Below are 23,953 nucleotides of genomic sequence, written 5' to 3' on the forward strand. Positions count from 1 at the left end.
GCTCTTAGCTTGTTTATCACCGCCGCTCACGAGGTATTCTCGCTCTCTGCGGCAACGCGCTTACGCAAGAGGGTGCCTCAGACCTCTGCCCAAGGCAGCTGCACGCAGAGAAGATGTCGTGTGCGCCAACACAACTCGTCGCTCCAAGAGAAGAACATACACGCATTTTAGGTGTTCAGACTGCGATAAGGCGCTGTGCAGAGACCCGTGTTTCAAGGAGTACCACACTCTGAAATACTATTGAACATTTTGCAGTTCTGAGTGATGCCGACAACAAAATACTGTTCCTAATTTTTTTTTACTATTTATTCCCAACTTTATACATCTTGTACATTCAAGATCTGCAATAAAGTAATTTGACCACCTGGGAAAGTTTTTTTCAAAATAATTCGACCCTCAAAGGGTTAAGATGGCTGACCACCAGCAACACGCAGCAGCCAGCGTCCCGCGATCTTCTTCCTCTCTCTTCTTTCATCCTTTCGTAACAATATCTTCACATAAGCGACAGGAAGCGAAGCAAACGAATATTTTGTGACCAGGACTGATGCCGCAGTTGAGTCAATGCTATCAGTGGACTGATCTCCACACAGTTCGTCCACAATGCAGCATCAAAACCCATCAGATGCCGCAAAGAAAGCTTTAAATCGCATGAAATCGAGGTGACGAGTGACAACCTGTTGTAGACTGCGGCCATATTTGTTGTAAACTTGTGACAGCACGCATATGTCATGTCCAAGAAGTCAAGCAAGATCTGGTATGGCGTTCGAAATTTTGGTAGACGTTCTGCAATGTTAGAAGTATTGGTTCTAAATGTAAAGATGTCACAATGTCGCTTGAAAGGGCAAATCATTGGTAACAATAGCAAAGGATTAGACAACTAAAGCAGGTTCATAGTTTCACTGGTCGCATAAATTGTAATAAACATTTGCTTATAATTAAATTACCAAGCATGGTGGCATGCATACAGGCAACAGAACAGATTTCTCGATGACCGCAAACACTTGCTACCAAAACGCTGGAGTGACGAAGAGTGCAGGCAGAGGGAAGCGAATGTTCTGTCTGGTTCTCACTCCAATGCGACTCTGAAAATAGAGATTATGCAATCTCCAGCACTAGACATATGAGAAGACAGCATGTTACCTTCAAGACAGGGTGTGCAGGCCGGGCTAGATGGGAAGAGCTGTGTGCTCATGTGCACTTGAACTTTATACAGAATGTGACGGCAAGAGGGTCTTGCGTTTGGTACTAGTACCGCTACTCATGTTTACCAAAGGCTGTTCCACTTTGGCAGAGGCTCTCTGTAGTGCAGCACATGATTTTAGAGGCGTGTTCGCAAGCAACCCCGTGTAATCCAACCATTTGACCACCTGTGCCCACAGCAGCTTCAATTTATATTGCCTCAGTATTCCTTCGTGGTAGCAGTGAAATTTCGTTACTGCATTTACTCACAAAATGAATGCACTTGTGTAATGAATGCAGCCCCCCCCCCCCCCTTTCCAATCAAGGATGTGTTTTTTCTTGTTCTCGCATAATGATCGCACCCTGAGCTTAAGCTTGCTGCCGTGAAGTAGGAGACACATGGTACGATTCGGCGTCTGATATGGCGTGCGGCGGGTGTGATTGTGTCCGACGTTGTGTCGGATGCCAAATCGTACCGTGTCTCCTACTTTTATTGTGATAAATATTGTTGATCACTTTTTATAGTTCTGCGAATTCTATCTTAGCTCTTGAGTTGGACACTTTCATTATTTGCCGTTTCTTTATTAGGTCCTTTGTTACTTGTGAGAGCTTGCCTACTGGTTGCCTTGGTACCTTACCTCCCACTTCAACTGATGCCTCTGAAGCCATCTTTCAATAGATTAAGCGCCAAAAGTGACGGCACACAAGAAGAAATACAGACAGGACAAGGCGCTTGTCCTGTCTGTATTTATTCTTGTGTGCCGTCACTTTTGGCGCTTAATCTATTGAAAGCTATGCACCAACTAGCCCCACAACGTGTTTTACTCTGAAGCCAGCCTAGTTACGGTTTCATTCATTACCTCTATGTCATCTTCATCTCTCTGTTCTAAGGCTGTATATTTGTTTGCAAGTACGAACCTGAATACGTGGGCTTTGTCGGCACACATATGTGGGCGCTTTGGCGAACCTCAACATGCACACAATATTTTTCATCACTGCTTTTGTTGTATAGGTCCACAAGACGAGAGGAAACACTTTATTACGTAGAACAGTAATCAACATGCACACATCAGACCGAGCTTAGCAGTAGGCTCGACTTCACTCTCCTTAACTTCAAATGTTTCTGGCGCTCCCTTTGAAGAGCCTTGTCCTTGTTCAATATGAAAAAGTGCAGCCTAGTTAACACCACAGATTGGATCATTTTTGTAGTGAGCTCTTTGTCATGGAGCTCATGTCCCACTTGGCGGAGTGTTAAGCTGCTCAAGAACTGCATAAAATCATGCACACTGAACGCATAAAGCTCCTCTGTTGAAAAAAATAATGTAAATGCATGCTCTAGTGCTTTAATCAGCGTGGCTAACTCGTCTCCAGGGTAGAATAAGCCTCCCCTGTCAAATTTTTGCGTGAACATGCTGTCTGCATTGCATCGAGCTGCTTCTCTAGTGACTACTTGCCCGTTTATCACATGCAGAAAGGCCCTTGCTATGTGCTTCGATTTGAAGTGCCGTTCACACTGTTGTCAATTCCTTGTCAGCGCGTTTGATGTTTTGTGAGTCGCAATCACAATTCACGCGGAGCTGCGTCTTTAGGAAATCTGAATAGAGAGGCCCCTGGGCTTTGCACATTCTGTACCCGCTTCTGCACCCGGGTAAAACACGTTCGTGCTTTCGACGCTTTGAGGGCACGCCGCATTATCTAATACATAACACATGAACAGCATAATATCACACTACACACCTCGACATAATTACATTGGCAAATGTGTAACGCTTCCCATTGATCATGACCGATGTCCATACAAGCGTGGTCAACATGTTCCACACGCCTACGCTTGCTCAGCAGACCTCGTTGGCATTATACTGGCAAAGGCCGCGCCACGGCTTGTCCTTGCACACCAGCGTGCTTCAGCGCCCCTAGTCGCATCGGGAAGATATGCTACCCGTTACACTGCCCCCTTCTAGCCACCATATTTGTGCATAGGTAGTGTGGGGCACATTTTTTGACTGGTGTGCTTCGAGTTGTGATTCTGTGCGATGTAGTCGTGAATGTGCACGCGTTTACAGTGAGCTCAACTGCTTCCAGATGAGTGACGAAGCGGATAAAGAAATGAAATGGAGCAACGACATTTTCGCATGCGGTATGGCAAAGCATTGGTGTAGAGGGTACAGTTGCTATGTCCTTAAACACAAATTAAGAACTCCAATTACGTGGTATATAAACCAAGGCAAAACAAAATAATATAGTCGACTCTCGTTACGACGGACTGTGATAATCCAACAAAAAGACTTCCATTTTATCCAAAGTCCGTAATATTCGAAACACCTCACTTCCGAAACTTTGGTCGCCATGTCTACCAACTTTATTGTAAAGAGTCAGTGACAAACGTCTAAAGTAAAAAAAACAAACAAAAAAGTTGCAGTTTTGCCCGAAAGGCGAAGCATCGATTGCGATAGCAAATTAAGAAAGACAAGTGCGGCAGCAGCAGTGAGCAAATTGACCGTTGTGCTGTCTCTAGCTTCAACGTGAACTAAATGTCGAAAGCACAGTGCATACGATGCTAATGGCACTGGGCGCACTTTGTTCACATCGCAGATCACTTTGAAGATGAGGCCCGTGCAGGCGCGCATGCTGTTCACATCATAGATTGCTTTCAACATAATGATGGTGCTTGCACCGTACACAGAAGCCACCGGAGTAGGACCCCCCCCCCCCCCCCGTGCCTCGCGCACGAAAGAAGACGGTGCGTTTCCGCCCCGCCTTCCTTCCTTCCTTCCTCGCGCACGCGATCGTCAGCCGACCCTCGCAACTCAGTCGTTGGCCTATGTCGACATGGCAAAAGTACTACGTTTTATACGCCCGAGTTTGAAAAAAATTGTCGCTAATTTCGTGTGCTGTAGCCGATAGTTCGTTGTAGCATGGTCGATTAAAAGCGAACTTCGTTGCATTATTAAAATAGGTAGAACAAACTAAGGCTGAAATATAGTCTGTTATATCCGAAAGTCCGTTGTACGCGGGTTCATTGTAACGAGTGTAGACGGTAATGCTAAAATTTGTAAGTAAGCCAGTTACGACTTTTATTAGCGTGGTTTTCTTCGCAGCTGTAGCTATTTGGGAGTACAAGAGTACTTCATCCAGCTCTAATGGTCATTGCTGAACTCCCTTCGCCGAAATCTCCATTCAATTCCTTGGCACAAGGGAGACCGTGTGACATGGAGCACAACTCCCTTGATGTAAAGATGAAGGAGTTAAATAGAATTTGTGGGTGCCCATGTGACAGGGGTATAAGAAAGACTGTTCAGCAAAGAAAAAGAGCATTTGTTATCATTGCGGAAAAGGGGATGATCCCGACAGATGCTGGTACCAAAACGCGAAATGTCGAGCATGCGGAAGGACTGGGCATTTGTAAGTGATGCGCCAAGTGAAGGGCTTGGTGAACTGTGCTGAAAGTTCTGACAAAGAGTCTGAGGAATCCCAGATTTACCATGTCATATTAAGCGCATCAGGAGAAAAGCGTGGCTACGAGGCTTCTGTAAACATTGAAGGGACGCCCATCCCAATGCTTGTGGACACTGGCGCAGCAGCTAGTTTCATGCCAGAAAGCGTTTACAAGGAACATTTCATGCAAATCAAATGAAAACCTGCAAGAACTTCACTCAGGACGTAAACAGGAGAACCATTAAAACCGAAAGTCGTCAAGGTACAACATAACAGGTGCAGTGAGATGCTGCTATTATACGTGGTAGAGGACAACAAGAAGGGTCTACCAACGCTTCTAGGTTGCAACTGGATAGAAAAATTGTAGCTTGACTAGAAAATGGTGTACGCAGTTAGAGAAGAGATCAAAGTGAAATTGCTATGAGAGAGGTGTCCAGTGGTATTCCATAGCATGCTGAAAGTAGTGCGAAACTTTGAAGCTATAATTGCCATAAAAGCAAAAAGCATACCAGTATACTGCAAGGCATGACTAATTCCATTCGCAACCGAGGAAGGAACCGCCACAAAATTGCGAAGGTTGGAAGAGAACGGAATCGTAACACAAGTAATGCAGAGCGATTGGGTCACATCTGTTGTTGTAGTTCCTAAGCAGGGAGGCAAATTGAGGCTTTGTGGAGACTATAAGGTGACCATCAACCAAGTACTCAAGACAGATTACTATCCACTCCCTCTTCCAGAAGATTTGTGCTCTATGCTTGCAAGTGGCAAGGTCTTTTGCGTATTAGACGTTTAGACCTATCCTCTGCTAACCAGCAAGTGCCACTTAGTGATGACGCAAAACCACTGCTGACAGTGAATACATACCTAGGATTGTTTAAGTTCCAAAGACTTTCATTTGGAATTGCAAGTGTACCCGCAATATTTCAAGCAATAATATATAAGGTGCTGGAAGGCATCCCTCAGGTTGGATGCTACATAGACGATGTCATTGTCACTGGTAGCAGCACTGAAGATTGCTACAACATTGTGACCAAAGTGCCAGAGTGGCTGGGTAACTACAATCTCATGCTCAAGGAAGCAAAATGCAAATTTTTTCACGAATCGGTTGTCGATTTGGGCCACAAAATTTCTGCTGAGGAGATCTACTCGCCGTTGGCGAAAATCAAAGCAATTCGGCATGCCCCAGAGCCGGCAAACATTACAGAACAGCGGGCACATTTAGTACTTCTGAATTTATATTCAAAGTTCTTTTGAGACTTAGCCACAGTAGCTGAGCCGCTGTACGAACCATTGAAGAAAGAATAGCAGTAGCGTTGGACTAAAGCATGGAAGCAGGCACTTGAAATCACTAAGGATATGACTTTCGAGAATGAAATTCTCATATTTTACGATGTAAAGAAGTCCCTGGGACTCATTTGTGACTCGTCAGCATACGGTCTGAGAGTGGTGAATTTTCACGAAATGTCCGATGGAAGAGAGGTCAATAGCATCTGCCTCTCGGACGCTTACAAGGAGCAAACGCAATTACGCGCAAGGAGAACAACAAAGGAGACAATAACCAGTTTCTGTTAACTCAGGGCAATACCATATTCTTGCGTGCATCGCTCGGTAGCCCTTGTGGCCTGAGCTCGCGTGCAGTGGCGGGCTAGAGGCGACAGCTTGTGGCTCGCTAAGCTTGAACCCATGGTGGTCGGTACTCCTGTGAGACCCAAAGACACCATAACCTAAATCCATATACTTGAGCGTTTTTACGTTCCACCCATGCTGGAGGTTGCCTCCATGGTATGGAATTGAACCCACAACCTCATGCTCAGCAGAATGCCGCAGCCACCATGTCACTGCTGCATATGTTTAAAACAGCAAGCCTGGGTGTGGGATATAAAAATAAGGAAGTTGTTACAACTGTTAAAAGTGACTAACATGATTACAAAGCTGCATTGAAGTCCATGGTAAAACCAGCATTGAGTAATTTACAATGACTAGGTGCTTTTTGGCTTTTATGCATAGCAATGCCTACCTTGTGCTTGCAGCCTGGTCCTTACAAGGGCCAATGGATAGCTGGCAATTTGCCCACAGGAGCTGCTCACAGTGCCACAGCCTAGAAGCACAAGGATGCCAGGATCATCCGTCAGGTCATGCCGGCGTAGGTACAGCTTCTTGAGCGTCTGCGGTAAAATCAAGGAATGTATTTCAAAAATTTCGAAAAATATAAATAAATTAAGGTATTGATAGCTTTAAAAATACGGGTGCTCAAAAAATTTCCTTACATTTAAAACTATCAACATATTCTCAGAGAGTAAAGCAGGGGCTTGCAGAAAACAACAGTATTTATGTACTTTAGAGTGCTCCCATCATCGTAACGATTGTTGAGGAAGACTACTCTCAAATTTTGTTTCTGCAAAAATAGCGAATTAGTCTACTAAACACATAGCACAAAGTCAACGAGGGAGCATCATGCGAGTAGAAAAATAGGCAAATGTTTCATCTGATGGCAGATTTCCTCAAGCTATGCAGTTCAATTACCCTGCTGTGCAAAGTGACAAAGCAAAGCTCTGACTTTCCTTATTTGAAATAAAGCACTTATTAATTAGTATAAGCAGCTGCATTTGTATTCTAAGCATAGGTATGTAAAATAATATTGTGCACAAAATCTCACAAAGTTTCGTGTCTTTTTCTGTTAGAACAGACTCACCATCAAGATTTATGCCAACAACAAAAGGACGTACAAGCTTTGATACTTGCTCGAAATAATGAAACATTCAAATCCAGACATATATCAAATTTCTTGATAACAAGAAAGAAAAATTCCAACAGCTTTGTAACTCTGCAACAGTCGAAATGATGTTCACTCATGTACATGCATTTACAGATTTGGCAAGCCAGTCACTAACGCATGACCCTTTCCAAAACCAAGTGATACTAAATTTACCTAGATAATGCAACAATTATTGTTGCACTGGAATGAGCTAAAATAATGAAAATTAATATCTAGAAGTGCCATGAAATGCACAAGCTTCACACTTCCACACAAACTCAACAATTCATTTTATTTTTCTTTGTACAGTAACCAAGGCATGTTGAATAGGATCAGGCTCTCAAATTTGTTTTACTGGTTGTAATGGGTATTTCACTTAACTAGAACCAAACTTTAAACATAGAGTGGTATATCTTACATGAATAAGACCAACAGCATATTGTTTATAGTCTTGTGTTACTCAAACTATTTTTTGAAGTGCAATTAGCTATTTATTTAACTTTATTTATGCCAAGTTTTAAATATCCATGTTAGGGTATAAGACTTATTTAAAAAGTTGTAGAGCATGCTCATTAACTCTTAACCAAGAAGTTATGTTTTACATAGTTCTTTTTTTTCTGAGCTTTCAAAAAAGCAAGCAAAGGGGGAAGAAGAAGTCGTCAGTGTGTGTTTGCGTGTCTGGATTTCAGCGCTCTTAATCGAGTTTTGAAACAACGAAGGCCACATGCAAATTGCAAAAGAAAAAGTGATCGGCCATGGCGTCCAGTGTCCCTCAGCATTTTCGTTGTGAATATCAAGATCCATCATGTTCATGCAAACACACTGGTTTTTGTTCTTTTGAAACACCATTGAGATCGCTGCAAATCAGAAGCACATTTACACAGTGGCACCATTCTTTTTTCATTTTTTTTTTTTTCAGGCTTCTTTCAAAGCCCTGAAAAAAAAAAAGCAATGTAAAAGGCAACACAGAAACAACTTATCAGGTGTTTCTGAGCATGCTTGTCAACTTTTCAGATACAACTTATGCCCTAAAACGAACACTTAAAATGTAGCATAACTAAACATAACTAATTAGCAATCTAATTGCATTTCAAAAATAGTCTCAGTAACTCAAGATGACTATGAACAGCATGCCGTTGGCCTTATACATCTAATGTGTATCACTCTATTTTAAGTTTGGTTCTAGTTACATGAAACACACAATATTGATAATGCAATGCCTAAACATTATACCACTATAGGACCGAACTGAAACCCGAATGTCTCTCATAATTTTGATAAACTGAAGTTTTAAGACTTTTATGTCCAAGACGCATATGGTGTCAACCAGCACAAGTGACAATGCCCTGTCCTACTGCATGCCAGCAGTCACCATGTTTTGAAATGTGAAGTACCGTGGTGGTGCACAGTGGAAAACAAATGTTACTCTCTAGGCTGGGCCACATGACTACTGTGCCTTTACAGCTACAGTCAGGATTAGGCACCCTTCAACAGCGAAGTAATTTACTGGCTATACCAACAAAATGCCACCAGGAACTAAAATAATTATAAATTTGATTAGCTAACTACTAATTATATTCCCTAATTGATTAGGCATCAATGCAAAAGTTGTGTAGCATGTTGAGAAATGACTGATGGCAGCATTTAAAGCAACTTAGCTCTTGTGTGGCCCATTTTTCCAAAGAAAGAAAAGCGCACCAAATTAAAGAAATACTATGTGAAAACACGTCGATACGACAGCCTCAAGCGGAAACTTTGTAACTTAGTACACTGAGCATCTTAGGCAATTTTAAAGCCAGCTCGTTCGATAAGGACTAAAGATGCATGCCAAAAGGTGCCGATGCACTGTGGAAAGAGCGCGGCCGTATTTGACAAGTTTTAAGCTGGAGAGAGCTATAAACCATGACACGTGGACGAAGTGTTATGTGGTATTTAAATTTTGTGAGCCTTTCTTTTTTGTGGGAAGGGCCACACGAGACATAGGCTACTTTAAGTGCTGTTATCGGTCATTCTTTAAAGGGGCCCTGAACCACTTTTTTATCAGAGTTCAGAAATGCATTTGAAGTTGAAAAAGCATCTTTCAGAAATACTTTGCCGCAAAAAGTGCCTCAGTGTGGTCAGCAGCAGTGGAGTTATTGGCAATCCAACGTGCCCTATGCAGTGCTTCCACTCCTTCAATGACTAGCACTGGGAAGGCTATGGTGGAGCGACGCGAGCTCAGAATGTTCCGCCTACTGAATGTCACCGTCGCATGAGGTTCAAATTTGATTTTGGATGTTCGCGTAGATGTCATTACTTGCGATTTTGACGCCCAGAATGTGCTAAACGTGGTTGTCCTCAGCGAGCAGCAGTGCACTCCGCCAGCGGACTCGTCGCAGCACCCCGTGGTGGCTACGGTATATACGCTACAAATCAGATCACAGCTACATGCAATTGTAGTGTGTACGCACAGCGTTTGCTTTGTGCATGACAGGGCTTGAGTTTGTGCTTGTGCTCACACACTCGTCTGGCTGTGCTAGGTTGAGTGCACTTGCTTTGTCCTGCACCAGCTTGACCTACGGATAGTAGCCACATCCAGCTTACACATTTCGAAGTGCTGTCAACAGCTCAATATGAAATGAAGTCGGTTAAAGCATCTAACCAGGAGCGACAAGGAGTGAGTGCATGCTGGCAAGCGTGTGTGTGGCCTGACTTACGCTTCGTATGGTTTGAGGCTAGTTGAGGTTTCAAAACTAGTCGAAATTAGTGAGACCCGACGGCTACGACACCGATAAGCAGGGCAGCCAAAGTTTAATTCCTACGCGGGTGGCCTCGGCCGAGCGTCAGCAGACAATAGTCGGCTTCTTCCGCAAGCACCTAATTCTTACTGAAATTTGAAAATCAGATTTTCCCTTACTTCAGCCTGTTTATTCTCCAAAATAGAGCATCCAGCAAAAAGTGAGGAGCAGGCTTCCTTTAAAGGGCCCCTCACCAGGTCTGGCCATTTTGAGCCGACAAGCGCAGAGCATACATTGCACAATAACAATCGTGTCTGCAAAGTATTACATCGCTACACGCTGTGGAAAGATCTGAAATTTCAAACCGAACGCCGTTTTTCTTTCACTGCCGCGCTCTAAGCCGGAGGATGACGTACTCGCGTCCCTGTGCCTACGTACTTGAGTCCACAGTGACGTTGCTCGTGGTGACACGTGACTTCGAGAATTATTCAAGGCACCATCTGTTATTTGAGTGATATGTTGCTTGAATTGACGAACTGAAGTTTAGAGAAATGATAAAGCACACAAACGGAATGTCTGCATAGTTTTGCTTTACTTCGTACCGAAGCAAGAGAGATGTACTTCTGCTTCATCTACTTGTTCCCACGGTCGTGCGGTCACATGCGCAGGTAGCGAAACTATGCCATTTTCTACGGTGTTCTAGCGGGTGATCATGCTCTGCGACCCGCTTGTTCTGCCTCAGTATACGTGCAGCACTGAATTATACCGCTAGTCATGTGTCCTTGTGCACAGCGCGCAAAATGTGCGCTGCGCGAAACGATAACAGCTCGCGCGCAACGCCGGCGGCGAAAATGCGCATCGCTGGAAAAAAAAATGTGAGAAGGAAAAAAAGTGAAGGCAGGGTGACACATGTGTCACACGATCCTCGAGGTCTGGCATGGGACAACGCAGGGAACGAATGTCACTTGCGGAAGATAGACGAGGCAAGTGGAGAGAGAGTCTTGCTATGCAGTGGAGCCTGCCTGCTGAAATCATGGGTTCGTGGCACTGAAATATTAATGTCAGCTATTAATGAGCCGACTTGAAAAATTTTTGGGGCAGAACGCTCCCTAGAGGACACGCAACAACTACCAGCATATAACCAAAATTTGCTATGGGGCCTGGTGAGGGGCCCTTCAATAAGAGAGCATTTGAGAAAAAGGTAACATCGCGCTAAGCTTGCTAGCTCCATGCGCCGTGCGCAACTGCAAAATTTGGCTGAGATGTTCACAGCAGCGTATGGCATCTACGGACTGTTTTTTCACCAAGCCTAAAGGATGGTTCAGGAATCCTTTTGCACTGACAACTTGTTGATTACGCACATTAATTAAAAGTTAGCGAATTAAACTTCGTTAATTATTTTTGCTTAATTAAAGAGAAAAAATAAACAATGGCTAGCATAAACAATCCCTATCAAAATCCAGTGGACAGAACAATACTTGTTACTGGGCTAGTTGGTTCATCATGTTCCCCAAAGTTAAAATGCAACCAAGGGCAAAAAAGAAAACAAAAAAACTTTAGGACAGGAAAGAGCGTCACTTGCAATTAGTTTATTGAAAGCACACCGGATCATTCCTGCACGTGTGAGTCAGATCTTTTCCATATCTGCATTCTTGGTAAAAGCAAAGACTCTCTGGCACGGGAATTAATGAAGGCCTATTTCAATGACATAAAACGTGACGTCTGGACTACAGTTTCTGCACCATGTTATTAGATAATGATGCAAACTTGTTTGAGTATTGTGCGCAAACGTATGTGGAAGCCTGGCCACCTTCACCTATAAATATTGTCACGTGGTGGTGACGTTGAAGAACACAGTAGCAATACTGTGAACGACAAAACTAACTTTTATTGGGCGAACCTGTGCCCACAAAACAGGCTACACTTATAGCACAACGATAGCGGGGAACACGGTCGGCGATCGGCGAAAATCTGATCAGCGGGTCAAGCGCGTCGGCTTTTATACAGCAGTCGTCGAATGTTCCAGACTAAACGTTGGGACCCGCATGCCTTCTACAAAGTTCTACACCATTCGCGTCAAGCGAGGAAATCAGATAACCCAAGGTTCGGCGATACCAGACAGAGGATAGAAGCATCGATAACTTTCCAGAAACTTCGGATACATGCAGGAGCGTCCCGCGCTGTGCGATAACATTTGTTAGGCGGTGAAACGTGGTAGCCCGATAAAGATAAGTACAGATGTCAATATGATCCTGCTTACTTGCAATAAACTAGCCGCAAGTGATGCTCTTTTCTGTCCTAGAGTTCTTTTTCTGCCCATCGTTGCGTCTTAACTTCGGGGAACAGTGAACAGAGTTTGCGTAATGCCCTCCATTATTTTTTTAAAATTCTTGGTGACAATTACTTCGGACAGCCAGTATAAGAAAAAAAGAGCACCGAATGTAGAAACATACATCGTTTATAAGCTATGTATGATTTATTCATCACAACAGGCCTACATCGTCCACAACTTAGAGATCTTTTGAAACATACAGGTTTTTATGTATTAAACTGTTCTAATTGGGCACAATAAGCCAATTAATTGCAACTGCTGAAGACTATATTCTGCCACTGGCACTAACCATCTATGACTATGAGTTTGACGTAATAGTTTTGCAGAAACCCGCAAGGTGGAGAGAAGTGATTAATTAAGAGAAGCTGAGACATTCACCCAATTGTAGCAATTGCTACAAAGGAAACCCGTATGGGTTCCTCGAAAGAAAAGCTTTCCAGTTGAAGAAAAATTCGTCCTGGTCCGGGACCTGGACCCGAGACCACCGCCTTTCCAGGGCAGCCACTCTACCATCTGAGCTAACCAGGCGGCTAGCCGATGGCAGAACGAAGTCGAATTTGTCAACAACTCGAAGCAAAGGCAAGAGTTTGACATAATAGTTCTGCAGAAACCCGCAAGGTGGAGAGAAGTAATTAATTAAGGGAAAATGAGACATCCACCCACCCAATCGTAGCAATTGCTATGATTATGTGGATGTCTAATTTTCCTTTAATTGTTCATCTATGACTACACCATTTTCGTTCAAGCAAAAGCTTCATGAAACACCCAGCATAGCAACACTTCAATCATGAACTTATGTCTATAAAAACAGCTATACAAACAACATTTGTCAAAAAAATCTCCAATTATCCTATTTGAAGGACACAACTAGGTACCAGGCATGAAAAGAATAAAAAAATTACCGACGATTACGTTACTTCCTAATGCGAAATTTGAGCGCAGCAAATAAGCTGTTTCACCTTTTCGATAGATTGAGGCAAAGAAATCGAGCAACACATGTATGCGCTATCACAGAATTTTTTTTTTTATTTTTCACACGTATTCCTTTAACAAAGACTCCACTAACAGTTCTTGACAGTCATGAAGGAAGCTTTGTGCTTCTGCTTCAGCCTCGCTTACTGCTGGTTGCTCTCGACGGCGGCGATGAGCCTCCGCTTCGGCGGCGCGAACGGCAGGGTCTTCTCGGCGGCGGCGCTTAGCCTCTGCTTCGGCGACGCGTACTCCTGGATCATCTCGACGGCGGCGACGGTAAGCTTCTGCTTCGGCGGCACGCACCTCTGAATTCTGACGGCGACGGCGCTGGGCCTCTGCTCTGGCAGCTCGTTTAGCAGCAGCAGCAGCAGCAGCAGACGGAGGACTTCCATCGGTCGTCTCGCTCATGGCTCAGAAAGAACTGGCAGATAATTTCGCAGTGGCGAACGGCAGCGGCAATTTCGGCTCGGGCGGTGCACATATACAGATCCGCCGCCACCGATCTGGCTCTCTGATTGCCACCGCACAGGGCGAACGGCAGCGGCAATTTCGGCTCGGGCGGTGCACATATACAGATCCGCCGCCACCGATCTGGCTCTCTGATTGCCACCGCACAGGGGTTGCATTGGAGGAGGAGCGAAGAAAGGAATTAAGTTCGAGCCGGCGCTTTGACAACCGGAGACTCGCAGGAAGAGAGGGGAGGGGGGCGGCGTGTACACCCAGCGGCAAACGATGGGGGCAGAAGCGCGCGCAGCAAGCGGACAACACGATAAAGGGAGGAGGGAAGAGATAGCAGCGACTGACTGATGCCGCTGACGCCGATAGTGAGTCAACCCCAGCTGCAGAGTTGGTTTCAGGGACAACGCCGCCGATGCCGACACAAACAATATGACACCCTCGCTTCCGCAGCGCTAAGAACCAGGTCTAGCCGTGGGAAGGTGGTCACGTATTCGTCGACGTGCCGGGGCCTACGTGAAATAACCGGCGCGTCGGCAACTGAAGAGCACCCTATCCGCCACACAAGAACAGGGGGGGGGGACCCTTTCCTCCTCTTTCTGCATGGCGGCGATGGTGTTCTATGCAGTCACGTTATCTTGACTCTCTAGCGGCGTCAGCGGCATCCAGCGGTATCAGTCGGTCGCTGCTAGCGCTGGGGGGATGAAAGGGGGGCGGAGCTGGTTACGAGGCCGACGACAACGCCGACGACGACGCGAAACCCAGGAACGGACGCCAAAGAGCTGCGCTCTAAAAAGCTGATCACAAAGTGCCCACACGCTACCCATGTGACATACATGGGCAGCACGCACACACAAACTCAGGTCGTAGTGTCCCTAGAGTAAGCATCACCAAGGCTTGCCCTTTAGGTGGCACCCTTCCTGCTACCACATTGTCCTGTCACCATCACAATCAGAACAAGTAGTACAATCAATCAAGCAGACACAAATGAACTTGCTGGCCAGAACCCATGGGGAAAAGTGAACAAATGATAGCCATTGTTTTAACCCAACATTATTTTACTATTTACCACGGCAGTGAATAGTGATGCGATGATACACACTATCAAAAGTAGATACTGCTGTGCCAGGATGAAAGAAAAAAGATTAATGCGCAAAACAAAAAACAGAGTATAAAAAAAATTTAGAAGTAGAATGCTATGGCTGCTGTAACTATAATGCAGTTAAACCTACCTGGAGCTATAAGAGTAGCAGTCACTAATAGTTTTTAATACAAGTACATGATGCATACCCAATGGTATCTCATAAAACAAAGGTATAATGGCTTCAGACTGTATTAATCACAGTAAAAGAGTGCAGTTACATACAACTATAACATCTCTGAGAAAAAGCACAGGCAACAGTACTCGAGGGTTAATAACATGTAAATTTTACAAATACGATGCCAACGGCCTACACAGTCAAACGCCTTTAAAACGAAGTGCTTAGGACCTCCAAAATCCTTCGGTATATAGGTAACTTTGCTGCGAAGATTGTGCATCGTACTGCTTGAAGTACACCAGGCTAAGCAAGTTCAGCAAAAAAAGAAAAGCTTTAATTTACAATGTACTGAAGAGATAGTTCATGAAAGAAGTCGTTGGCACATTTTATCTGATGATGGAGTGTCTTAGTAGCTGGGTGAAACCTGGGAGCGATGAATGTAGAGCAGCATAACATCGAACACCATTGCCCATTTTGTCACAATTTCTGTAGTAATCTAAGCACTGCCACCAAGTGCCAGAAGTGGTAATGCAGGAAGACTGTTGTGCCTAGTTTGCTTTTTCTTTAACACCCCCTCTCTCTCTCTCTCTCTCTCTCTCATTTTTTTGGAATGTCAGAAGTGTGCAGGTAGTCAAAGTGTTTAGCCATTTGCTCGTGGGGCTTTTATTTTTTTGGCGGGGTTGTTGGTTGAGGGGGGCGGGGGGGTAGCTGTGATAACTACAGTGGAGTCTGGACGCTCACGCGCGATGTTTGTTTTGGTGTCGACCAAGCCCTCCTTATGCACACCACAGCAGAAGGCATTGGCAGTGCTTCTATGTGGGCTTGTTGTTAACAACAAACAGCCATCAGTGAGCCAAAACTTTTTTGTTGTACAAGCAAACCCATTGTGGTGGTCTTCACTGCAGAGGCGGCATGCACAATACAAATGAAAGATAAGAGTTTGGCTGGGGCACATGCAATTCTCTGTTCTACAGGTAATTTCGTTGTAGAGGCGTTCGACTGTATTCAGTGAATAAGTTGTTTCTTCGGAGTGCAGACACCAAAGACGCCCAGACTCACGTTGATGTCAACATGCACTGCGATGTGGGAGATGGGGAAGGGGAGCAGCATAGGATCCACATCTTCAATTGTATTTCCAGTGCCTACCGACAAATCAGTGGCACGATAAATGAGCAACATTCTAGTACAAGTAAGTGGCGTTGCATGCTGCCAAAAAATTTAAATTTTGTAACCATAGTTATTGACATAGCTGCTTCAGCATATGATCCTGTCGAATTAGTAGGCAAAACAAACTGCTGCTTTTAACTAGCATTGTCTACCAAAGAACTTAAGTGCCCACGCACAATTATGACAACTTTGTTAAATACCCCTGAGCTACACCTTCACCGTGCACAGTAATCATGAGTAGAAGCTAGCACACTAATAACTGCTTTGTGTGCTATATATTTACGAGTAAAATATTGTTTGCAGAAACATTGATAAGGTTGTCTTTTATGCTTTAAAATGGTCAGAAATATGCGATATATTGTCTGCTAGAGAGAGGCAAATTGGCAAAAGGGTCCCTAAAACTGTATTTTTTTTTTGTGTTTGAAAGAACCCTATAGATGAGTACTTCATCCTGAAAGCTGTCACAAAAAATTTATTATCATACATTATATTAAAGGAGCCACAAATGTCTAAAAACATTCCTCCCCTCAAGCCCACAGTGTTCCCACACAAATCGTATTCAACTGCGTACCAAGCTCGTGTCTTCTATAGCTTGGAGTCATTGGAGCTATTCCTTGCATGCACCTCTAGTGAAGAGAGATGAGCAATGGTTACCCAGCATCCTTGATGCAAGAATATTGAGTACAGTGCTCGCAAGTCACAGCTCAGCAGGTGCATGCCAGTACCAGGTATGTTTCCCATGCCAGAAGGAGACTGCCCTGCATCTGATTATTTTATACACGGCTATTTATAAATTCTGTGCGGTTACAATGTTTACGGATGTGACAGAAACACACATGGTGGTGGCGTTTTTACTCTCATTAATAAACGTCTTCAGAGTAGTGAATTGTCTGCTACTCTAAATTATTCTGAATCTGTCCGGTGCAAGATTAAGCTTAACAATGGAAGCTACTGCACTACTGGATTATTTTACCGACCTCCAAGTTCTAATAATTCAGAATCATTTAACGAATTGTAAAGTTTTGAACTACCATAAATTGTGACTATATTCTTGCTGGAGACTTAAATATACGTGCCGTTCACTGGGAAGAAAGAAAACCTGTGCTGCTAGACTCGATGACCTACCTATCTTTATAGTTTTCCGAGTTTATAACCTTACGACTTATGACTGAACTTATGACTTGACCTAATTCATGCCTGAGAGCTCTAGTATCAGTGATCAGTCCCAGTATTAGTGATCATGATTGCATTGTGGCCACTTGCTCTGACACTTCAGTTAGAACAGCCCACAAACATACTAGGAAGGTGTTTCTTTATGACCGAGGTGATTGAGTCATTATCACATGAGCTTTCTCGTTTCTACGCATATTTTTGTGAAGTCACCCAGTCAAAGAGACATAGATAAAGGTTGGATACTTCGCAGAGTTAAACTATTGGCTTTAACAGAACAACACATCCCTTCAAAACTCCTCAACAAGTAAACACCAGAATGATGATGATGTGTAGTATTTAATGATGCAAGGGCCAGTTATGGCCGAAGAGCGCCACATCATGTGGTAATGAATTGTCTATGTAACATGTATGAAATGTTCAAATGTGCTGCAAATGTAGATGTAATGCGGCTTAAAGAGGTCTAAAAACGGGTCGCTGTAAACTGTGCAGAACATACGCCAGAATGGCTTAACCCTGGGTAAATAAAGAAGTTCGAGCACAAATAAACAAGAAACACCATCTGTATGCTACATATTAAGAAATCACAAGCAGTGTGCTTTCCAAGAAATGCACCGCATAAGCCACAAAATTAGGCAAGAGATCAAGGCAAAGAAACAAATTTACATTTCTTCACTTGACACAAGACTAAAACCTGAAAGAATTTTGGAAATTTGTTAAAAGCAACCGCAAAGAACTTACCACAGTTCCTAATTTATTTGTTGATAAAATGGTGTCTGACAATTATAAGAAAGCTTGCATTTTTAATTCCTACCTTAAATCAGTGTTTTCTTTCTTATATACCAGTACACTTCCTAAAATGCATGAAATAGCCACGAGAATATGCCCATGATTACTGTCAATTATAATGGTGTTCTGAAGCTGCCCCCCCCCCCCCCCCTTTAGTCTAAAAAACAAATCTGCTGCATGTCCTGATGGTATCTCCTCCTAAGTAATCAAAGCTTGCTCTCAAGAAATTGCTTATTTCTTAGTTGTTTTGTTTAATAAGTCATTACAGAACTGTTCAATTCCAGCACAATGGAAAGTAGCTATGTAGTGCCCATTCATAAAAATGGTCTCAAAAATAGAGTACAGAACTACAGGCCCATCTCTCTATCACGTGTGTGCTGCAAAATAATTAACTGTATTATCTACAGTGTTGTGAGGAAACACCTTCAGAGCAATAGTTTCCTTTTAAATGGACTCAGGCTTGGCTTGTGATGCACAAATCAACTGGTAGAATTCTGCCATGATCTCTTTTGCTCTTTCGACTTAGGTTACCAGGCAGACTGTAGTTTTGAGGTTTCAGAAGGCCTTTGATACCGTTCCTCATGCCTTGCTGCTACATACATTATCATGTCTTTGCATTCGTACTGCTATAGTCGACTGGATCAGAAATGATTTTACCGGGCGCAATGTGTCTTAATCAACAGAGCTAAATTAACTGGTGCCACTGTAACTTCTGGCATGCCTCAAGGGTCTGTTTTGAAGCCGTTGCCATTTTCAGTTTATATAAATGATATTGCACAAGGACTTCAGTGCAAAGTCAAATTATATGCAGACAACTGCACCATATATAGAGATATACAAGATGATCATGCTGTTAGCTGCCTACAGAGTGATTTAAGCACAATTCAAGCTTGGTGCTAAAAGTCCGGCATGTCTTTAAACAGTGCAAAATGTCAACAAGTCTTTCACCCATAAACATCTCCTGGTGAGACCCGTTTATAATTTGGATGGACTGCCTTTTGAACGGGTTGAATATTATAAATATCTTGGGGTCTGCTTCTAAAAAAATTTTACCTGGAATAGACATCAAATATCTGACCTTAAGGCCATCAAGAATGCTCAACCTCATTATACATTATTTTCATAAAGCCCCCAAAAGTGTAAAAGAGCAGCTTTACAACACAAACATTCGCACAATACTTGAGTACACTTGCACGGCTTGGGTCCCTCAAATCTCTTACATTATATACAAACTTGAATGCATTCAAAACAGTGCTGCCAGGTTTGTTTCTGGAAATTACAACTTCCACAGCAGAAGAAGGGGAACGAGGGGCTCAATTTTGTTAACCATGACCACATAGAGCCAACAGACAAAGAGTCATTGTCTGTTGGTTTTATGTGGCCGTAACTTCCACAGCAACATTACATTAATTAAAGAAAGCGTTGGCTGGCAAACAGTAGCACAACACTGCTTAGCAAAAAATTATAACTTTTATTTCCAAATTTACATTGGTCTCACAGGAATAAACAAGAACTTGTACATTTTCCCACCCCATTTCATTTCTTTGCAATGTGATCACGAGTTTTAAGTTCTTGAAACACGCCGTCGCATTGATGCTTTCCAAAAATCATTTTTCCTGCTTACTTCAACGCACTAGAATAAGCTTTCTAACAGTACTGTTGAATGTAAAACGTGCTCAAAGTTTCAGTCATCTTTATCGTCTCGCCTGTCATAAACGCATATCCTTATGCTTCGTAGGACAAACCACCCTTTTCTATGATGTGAATGCACCTGTGAGCCTGTTGCTGCGCTTTTTCTTGTATTTTTTTTGTCCCTTGCCCAATGCTTTTCTTTTTAATCAGCTCATTTTCTGAATGTTTCTCTTTTTGCTAGAAATGTCCCCTCCTGCAATAATGCCCTCGCACTGCAGGTACTTGTACAAATAAATACCCTCTTTCCTGCCAGCAGCCATTACCACTGCACTATTTTCAACCTTTCTCGCATTCTTTCACTTCCCTTCCCCCATGTCTTCCAGAGAGCTTAGCTTTTTTTGTTAACCCTTCAATCAAATCTTTTCCTAGCACATGTGCAGGTGCACATACGTATGCACACACGGCAGCTACAGGTGACTGCCCGCAGACTTAACAGGAAGTGTATTACTGCACATTGAAGAATTGTCTATGTTTATTGCCCTTCTGTTATTTATTAGACAAAAATAATTTACAGTAGGCGCATGTTGATATGTTTCCATTTGTTTTGTTTTCTCTGCTCTTATGCTCTGAAGCACCGGTGCTGTTTAGTTCCCATAGGGTCATGTGCATTACCTTCCCGTTTGTTACGTTTTTCACCTGCCGTGGTAGTTCAATGGCTATGGTGTTGCGCTGCTGAGTTCAAGGCTGCATATTCAATCCCAGCTGCAGCGACCACATTCTGATGGGGGCAAAATGCAGAAATGCTTGAGTACTTAGATTTAGGTGCTTATTAACTCCTTCCCTACCATGGGGAGAATAGGCCTTTATTTGTAGGTTATGCCAGATTTTTTTTCTGGAAGAACTACTGTACTCAATATTTTATGTAATACATAAACAAAAAACAGAATGAATGCACTTTTCAGGCATAAATGTTTTATTAACAAGATGTATGTCATAAAAGAATAAACTGTCAGATACAAGATTATGGGATAAAACTGAACAAAGTTTGTAAGGACATGCTTGTATCAACTAGGAAAAAAAACGTAACAAAAATTATGAGATATACAAAGTCTATTGCTGTCTAATAGACACTATCTCTGAAAAAAATTTAAATTTTTCATTGAACAGGTATTCCACTACAAAAATTTAACTACAAGCACTACAGTTGGGCATGCCGCGCTACAGCCACCGATGTTCTTGGCTGGTTTGTGTCGTCGTCGCTCTTGGAGTCAAAGTCCGATGAAAAGGCAGCATTCTCAGACTTGCTGCTGCTGAATCCACTGATATAATCAGCCACAGACTCAGCATAATCGCGAGATCTGCAATCTTTCCAAGCACGCACACTGTTCCCAGAGGCGGCCATTTTTGCTTTCTAATTAGACAATCGCAAAAACTTCATAGCGTGTTCAAAAAGCACCGCCTGGCAGGGAAAAAAGCAAATTCTCCCCCTTCACGTCCGATAGTGCAGTGTGTCAGTGAGCGGCGTGGAAGGTTTTGAAATCAGCATTTCACACCATCGATAGCGGGTAGATAGATATCCAATGGGCACGGTAGGAAAAGAGTTAAAGAACCCATGGTAGTCAAAATTATTCCAGTCATCTACTACGGAGTGCCTCACAATCAGAGTGTGGTTTTGGCACATAAAACCTCAGATATTAATTAAATTAATTCATGTTATGTTTCTCTTTCTCATTGTTACGTTCCAAAAACTGTGATGGTGCCACCAATGCAGCATTGTCCATCAGCAGTACCAATGGTGAATGCCACATGTCACTACTGAAAACAGTCAACTCACAGAACCTGCTGTATGGCACAGAAGAATCACCACTGTGTTCAGACTGTCGCTGCTCACCGGTCTCAACATAGATCACAAAGTCGAAAGCCAAGAAGAGGTGGACAAGGACACAAGGGGTTGCACCACAACCATGTTCGCAGATGCTGTCTTGCGGCCTTCAATACCTGTCCGGTTACCTCCATATATAGTTGACTGAATTTTTGGAAGTGCGATAATTCAGATGCCTTCGCAGCACCACCATGTAGCCCACCCAATAAAGCCAATGTATTAGAATGTTTGAAATTTTGGATGCTGAAACCCTCTGCCATCTGATTTTGCTGGCTTTTTATTGTCACTGAGTTGAAAGGGCGTTAATCGAAGCCACCACCATTGCAATTTTCATTATCTTGCAGCCTCAAACCTAAAAAAAATTGTACACATGTGCACCCCGCCTTCTCCTGTCACAGTACAATACCGATATGTATAGTAAGTGTAGTCAGGCCACCAGAGCTATTTCGGACATGCATGTGGTAATTTGAGCCCTTGAGGGCACAAAAAGGTATGCATTACTTTTTTTGGACCGATTTTTCGGATGCTAGCTGTACAAGGCCACAAGCAAAGTGAAATACAGGTGAGAGTGCAGAAAAATATGCTGTCATTATTAAAGGTTTCGCACTAGTGCCAGATAGAAATAAGCTGCATTTAGTGTGATTCACAGCTACAAATGCTCCAAAAATATTGTCTAATGTTCAATCTAACAGCAAAGCAGCGATAATGAGCTTTTCCAAGTGGCTTTTAGATACAATGTTGGCTTCCTATTCAACTTCAAATAAGGCTCTGTATGAGAGCAGCATTTTGTCTCATCATTAGTGCTTCTGCAAGGTCTCGTTTCAAAAAGTCACGTTTTGATCAACAAGGATGTGAAATTTTTAAATCTATCAATAAATTTTACAGCTTTTAGACAGGGCATTGGACGTTCGTCCCTTTAAAGGTGTACTCGCAAAAAAATTTGCCTAAGTTGTTTTTTTGCTTTATTAGCCGCTGACGTCATGTTGTAGGGCTTCAATTCCTTGAACACATAACTAATCATAAATTATATGATCTCTTAATGCAACCAGTTCAAAAAGTCCATAATAGAGCATACATTTGGATGTCTTAAGCCAGTTTCCTCATTACATCCTGGAATTCGAAGGTGGTGGTCACATACCAGAAACACATATAATACAGTAAAGCATCAGACAGGGTAATAGAAGAAAGGTGAGAGGCACACTCTGCATTCCAAGACAAGCGACAGCAGAGGATGAGGCAAATCGCATCTCCAGTATTGAGTAGCACAAGGTGCAGGAAAGAATGGCTCATATATTCTGCATACTCAATTTTCGGCGACATGGTCATGGTGCGACTTTCGCCACTTTTGCTAATGCATGCGTCAGTGGTTTGCGATATCATGTGACCATCACCTCTAATCCAACCTAATCTCGATATAACAAAGTTGTACTTGCAGGAAAAAACTTAGAACGAAGTTGTACTTGCAGCAAAAAACTTAGTCAAATCACAAATTTTGTTAATTCAATGTTTTAGAGTTTCAGCAGTAAAAACAAATTCTCAGAGCATTCATGGTGGATAGTATCCTTTTAGTAAGCACTTATAAACAAATCGCAAGATGGTCGGGTCATAATAGTGCGGTTATGAGCGCCAGAGCATGCAGTGAAGATCGCGCCAAGAGCAATGCATCAACGTGGCTCACTCCGTCCGAGATTTGCGTGTTGTGTCGCACGGTGCCGTAAATCTTGGATGCCATGGCTGACCACACTTAGTGCTCGCAGCTGGTACCCACAAATTAAAAACAAGTGTATAAAGATATGGATATTTATTCTGCGCAAAAGTGAGTTTCACCAGAAAGGCGGAGCATTGATGGCGATAGCAATAAGACAACTACACCCAGCGACAACTTTCTGTCCCAGCATATCCAAATACGAGGCCGAAACACACATTATTCTGATGCGCATCTGCATGTAGGCTACAAAATGTAAGCAACTGGAAGCTACGTAGCACACACACAAAAAAACTACCAGTTTTCTTTTTTGTTCCAGATTTATTTCATAACAAATTAAGAGCTTGTGTAAGAAAAGAATTTCTACACCTTGCAATTCCTAGTTTTCTAGCTTTGTGGTGTTCATGTCTGGTTTTCTGGTCCTGCAAACTGCCAGCAAAACGCCAGAACTACTTGGCATAGTAACACAAGAGCAGAAGCTCTGCACGTCCAAGTGGGTGCGC

At 43.1% G+C, this 23,953-nt stretch overlaps 1 protein-coding gene across 4 annotated transcripts in view; it reads right to left on the reverse strand.

The window, feature by feature from the left end:
* SCaMC (Short Calcium-binding Mitochondrial Carrier) overlaps positions 1-23,953 on the reverse strand; it is a 93,040-nt gene that overhangs the window by 12,412 nt on the left and 56,675 nt on the right. For all 4 annotated transcript variants that reach the window (XM_055062803.2, XM_055062802.2, XM_055062801.2 and 1 more), the window contains one exon: positions 6,632-6,779. In XM_055062803.2, the coding sequence (XP_054918778.1) occupies positions 6,632-6,779 (148 nt within the window). The remainder of the gene's footprint in view (positions 1-6,631; positions 6,780-23,953) is intronic.

Source organism: Dermacentor andersoni, chromosome 1 (assembly GCF_023375885.2).
Source record: "Dermacentor andersoni chromosome 1, qqDerAnde1_hic_scaffold, whole genome shotgun sequence".
Classification (NCBI taxonomy): Eukaryota; Metazoa; Arthropoda; class Arachnida; order Ixodida; family Ixodidae; genus Dermacentor; species Dermacentor andersoni.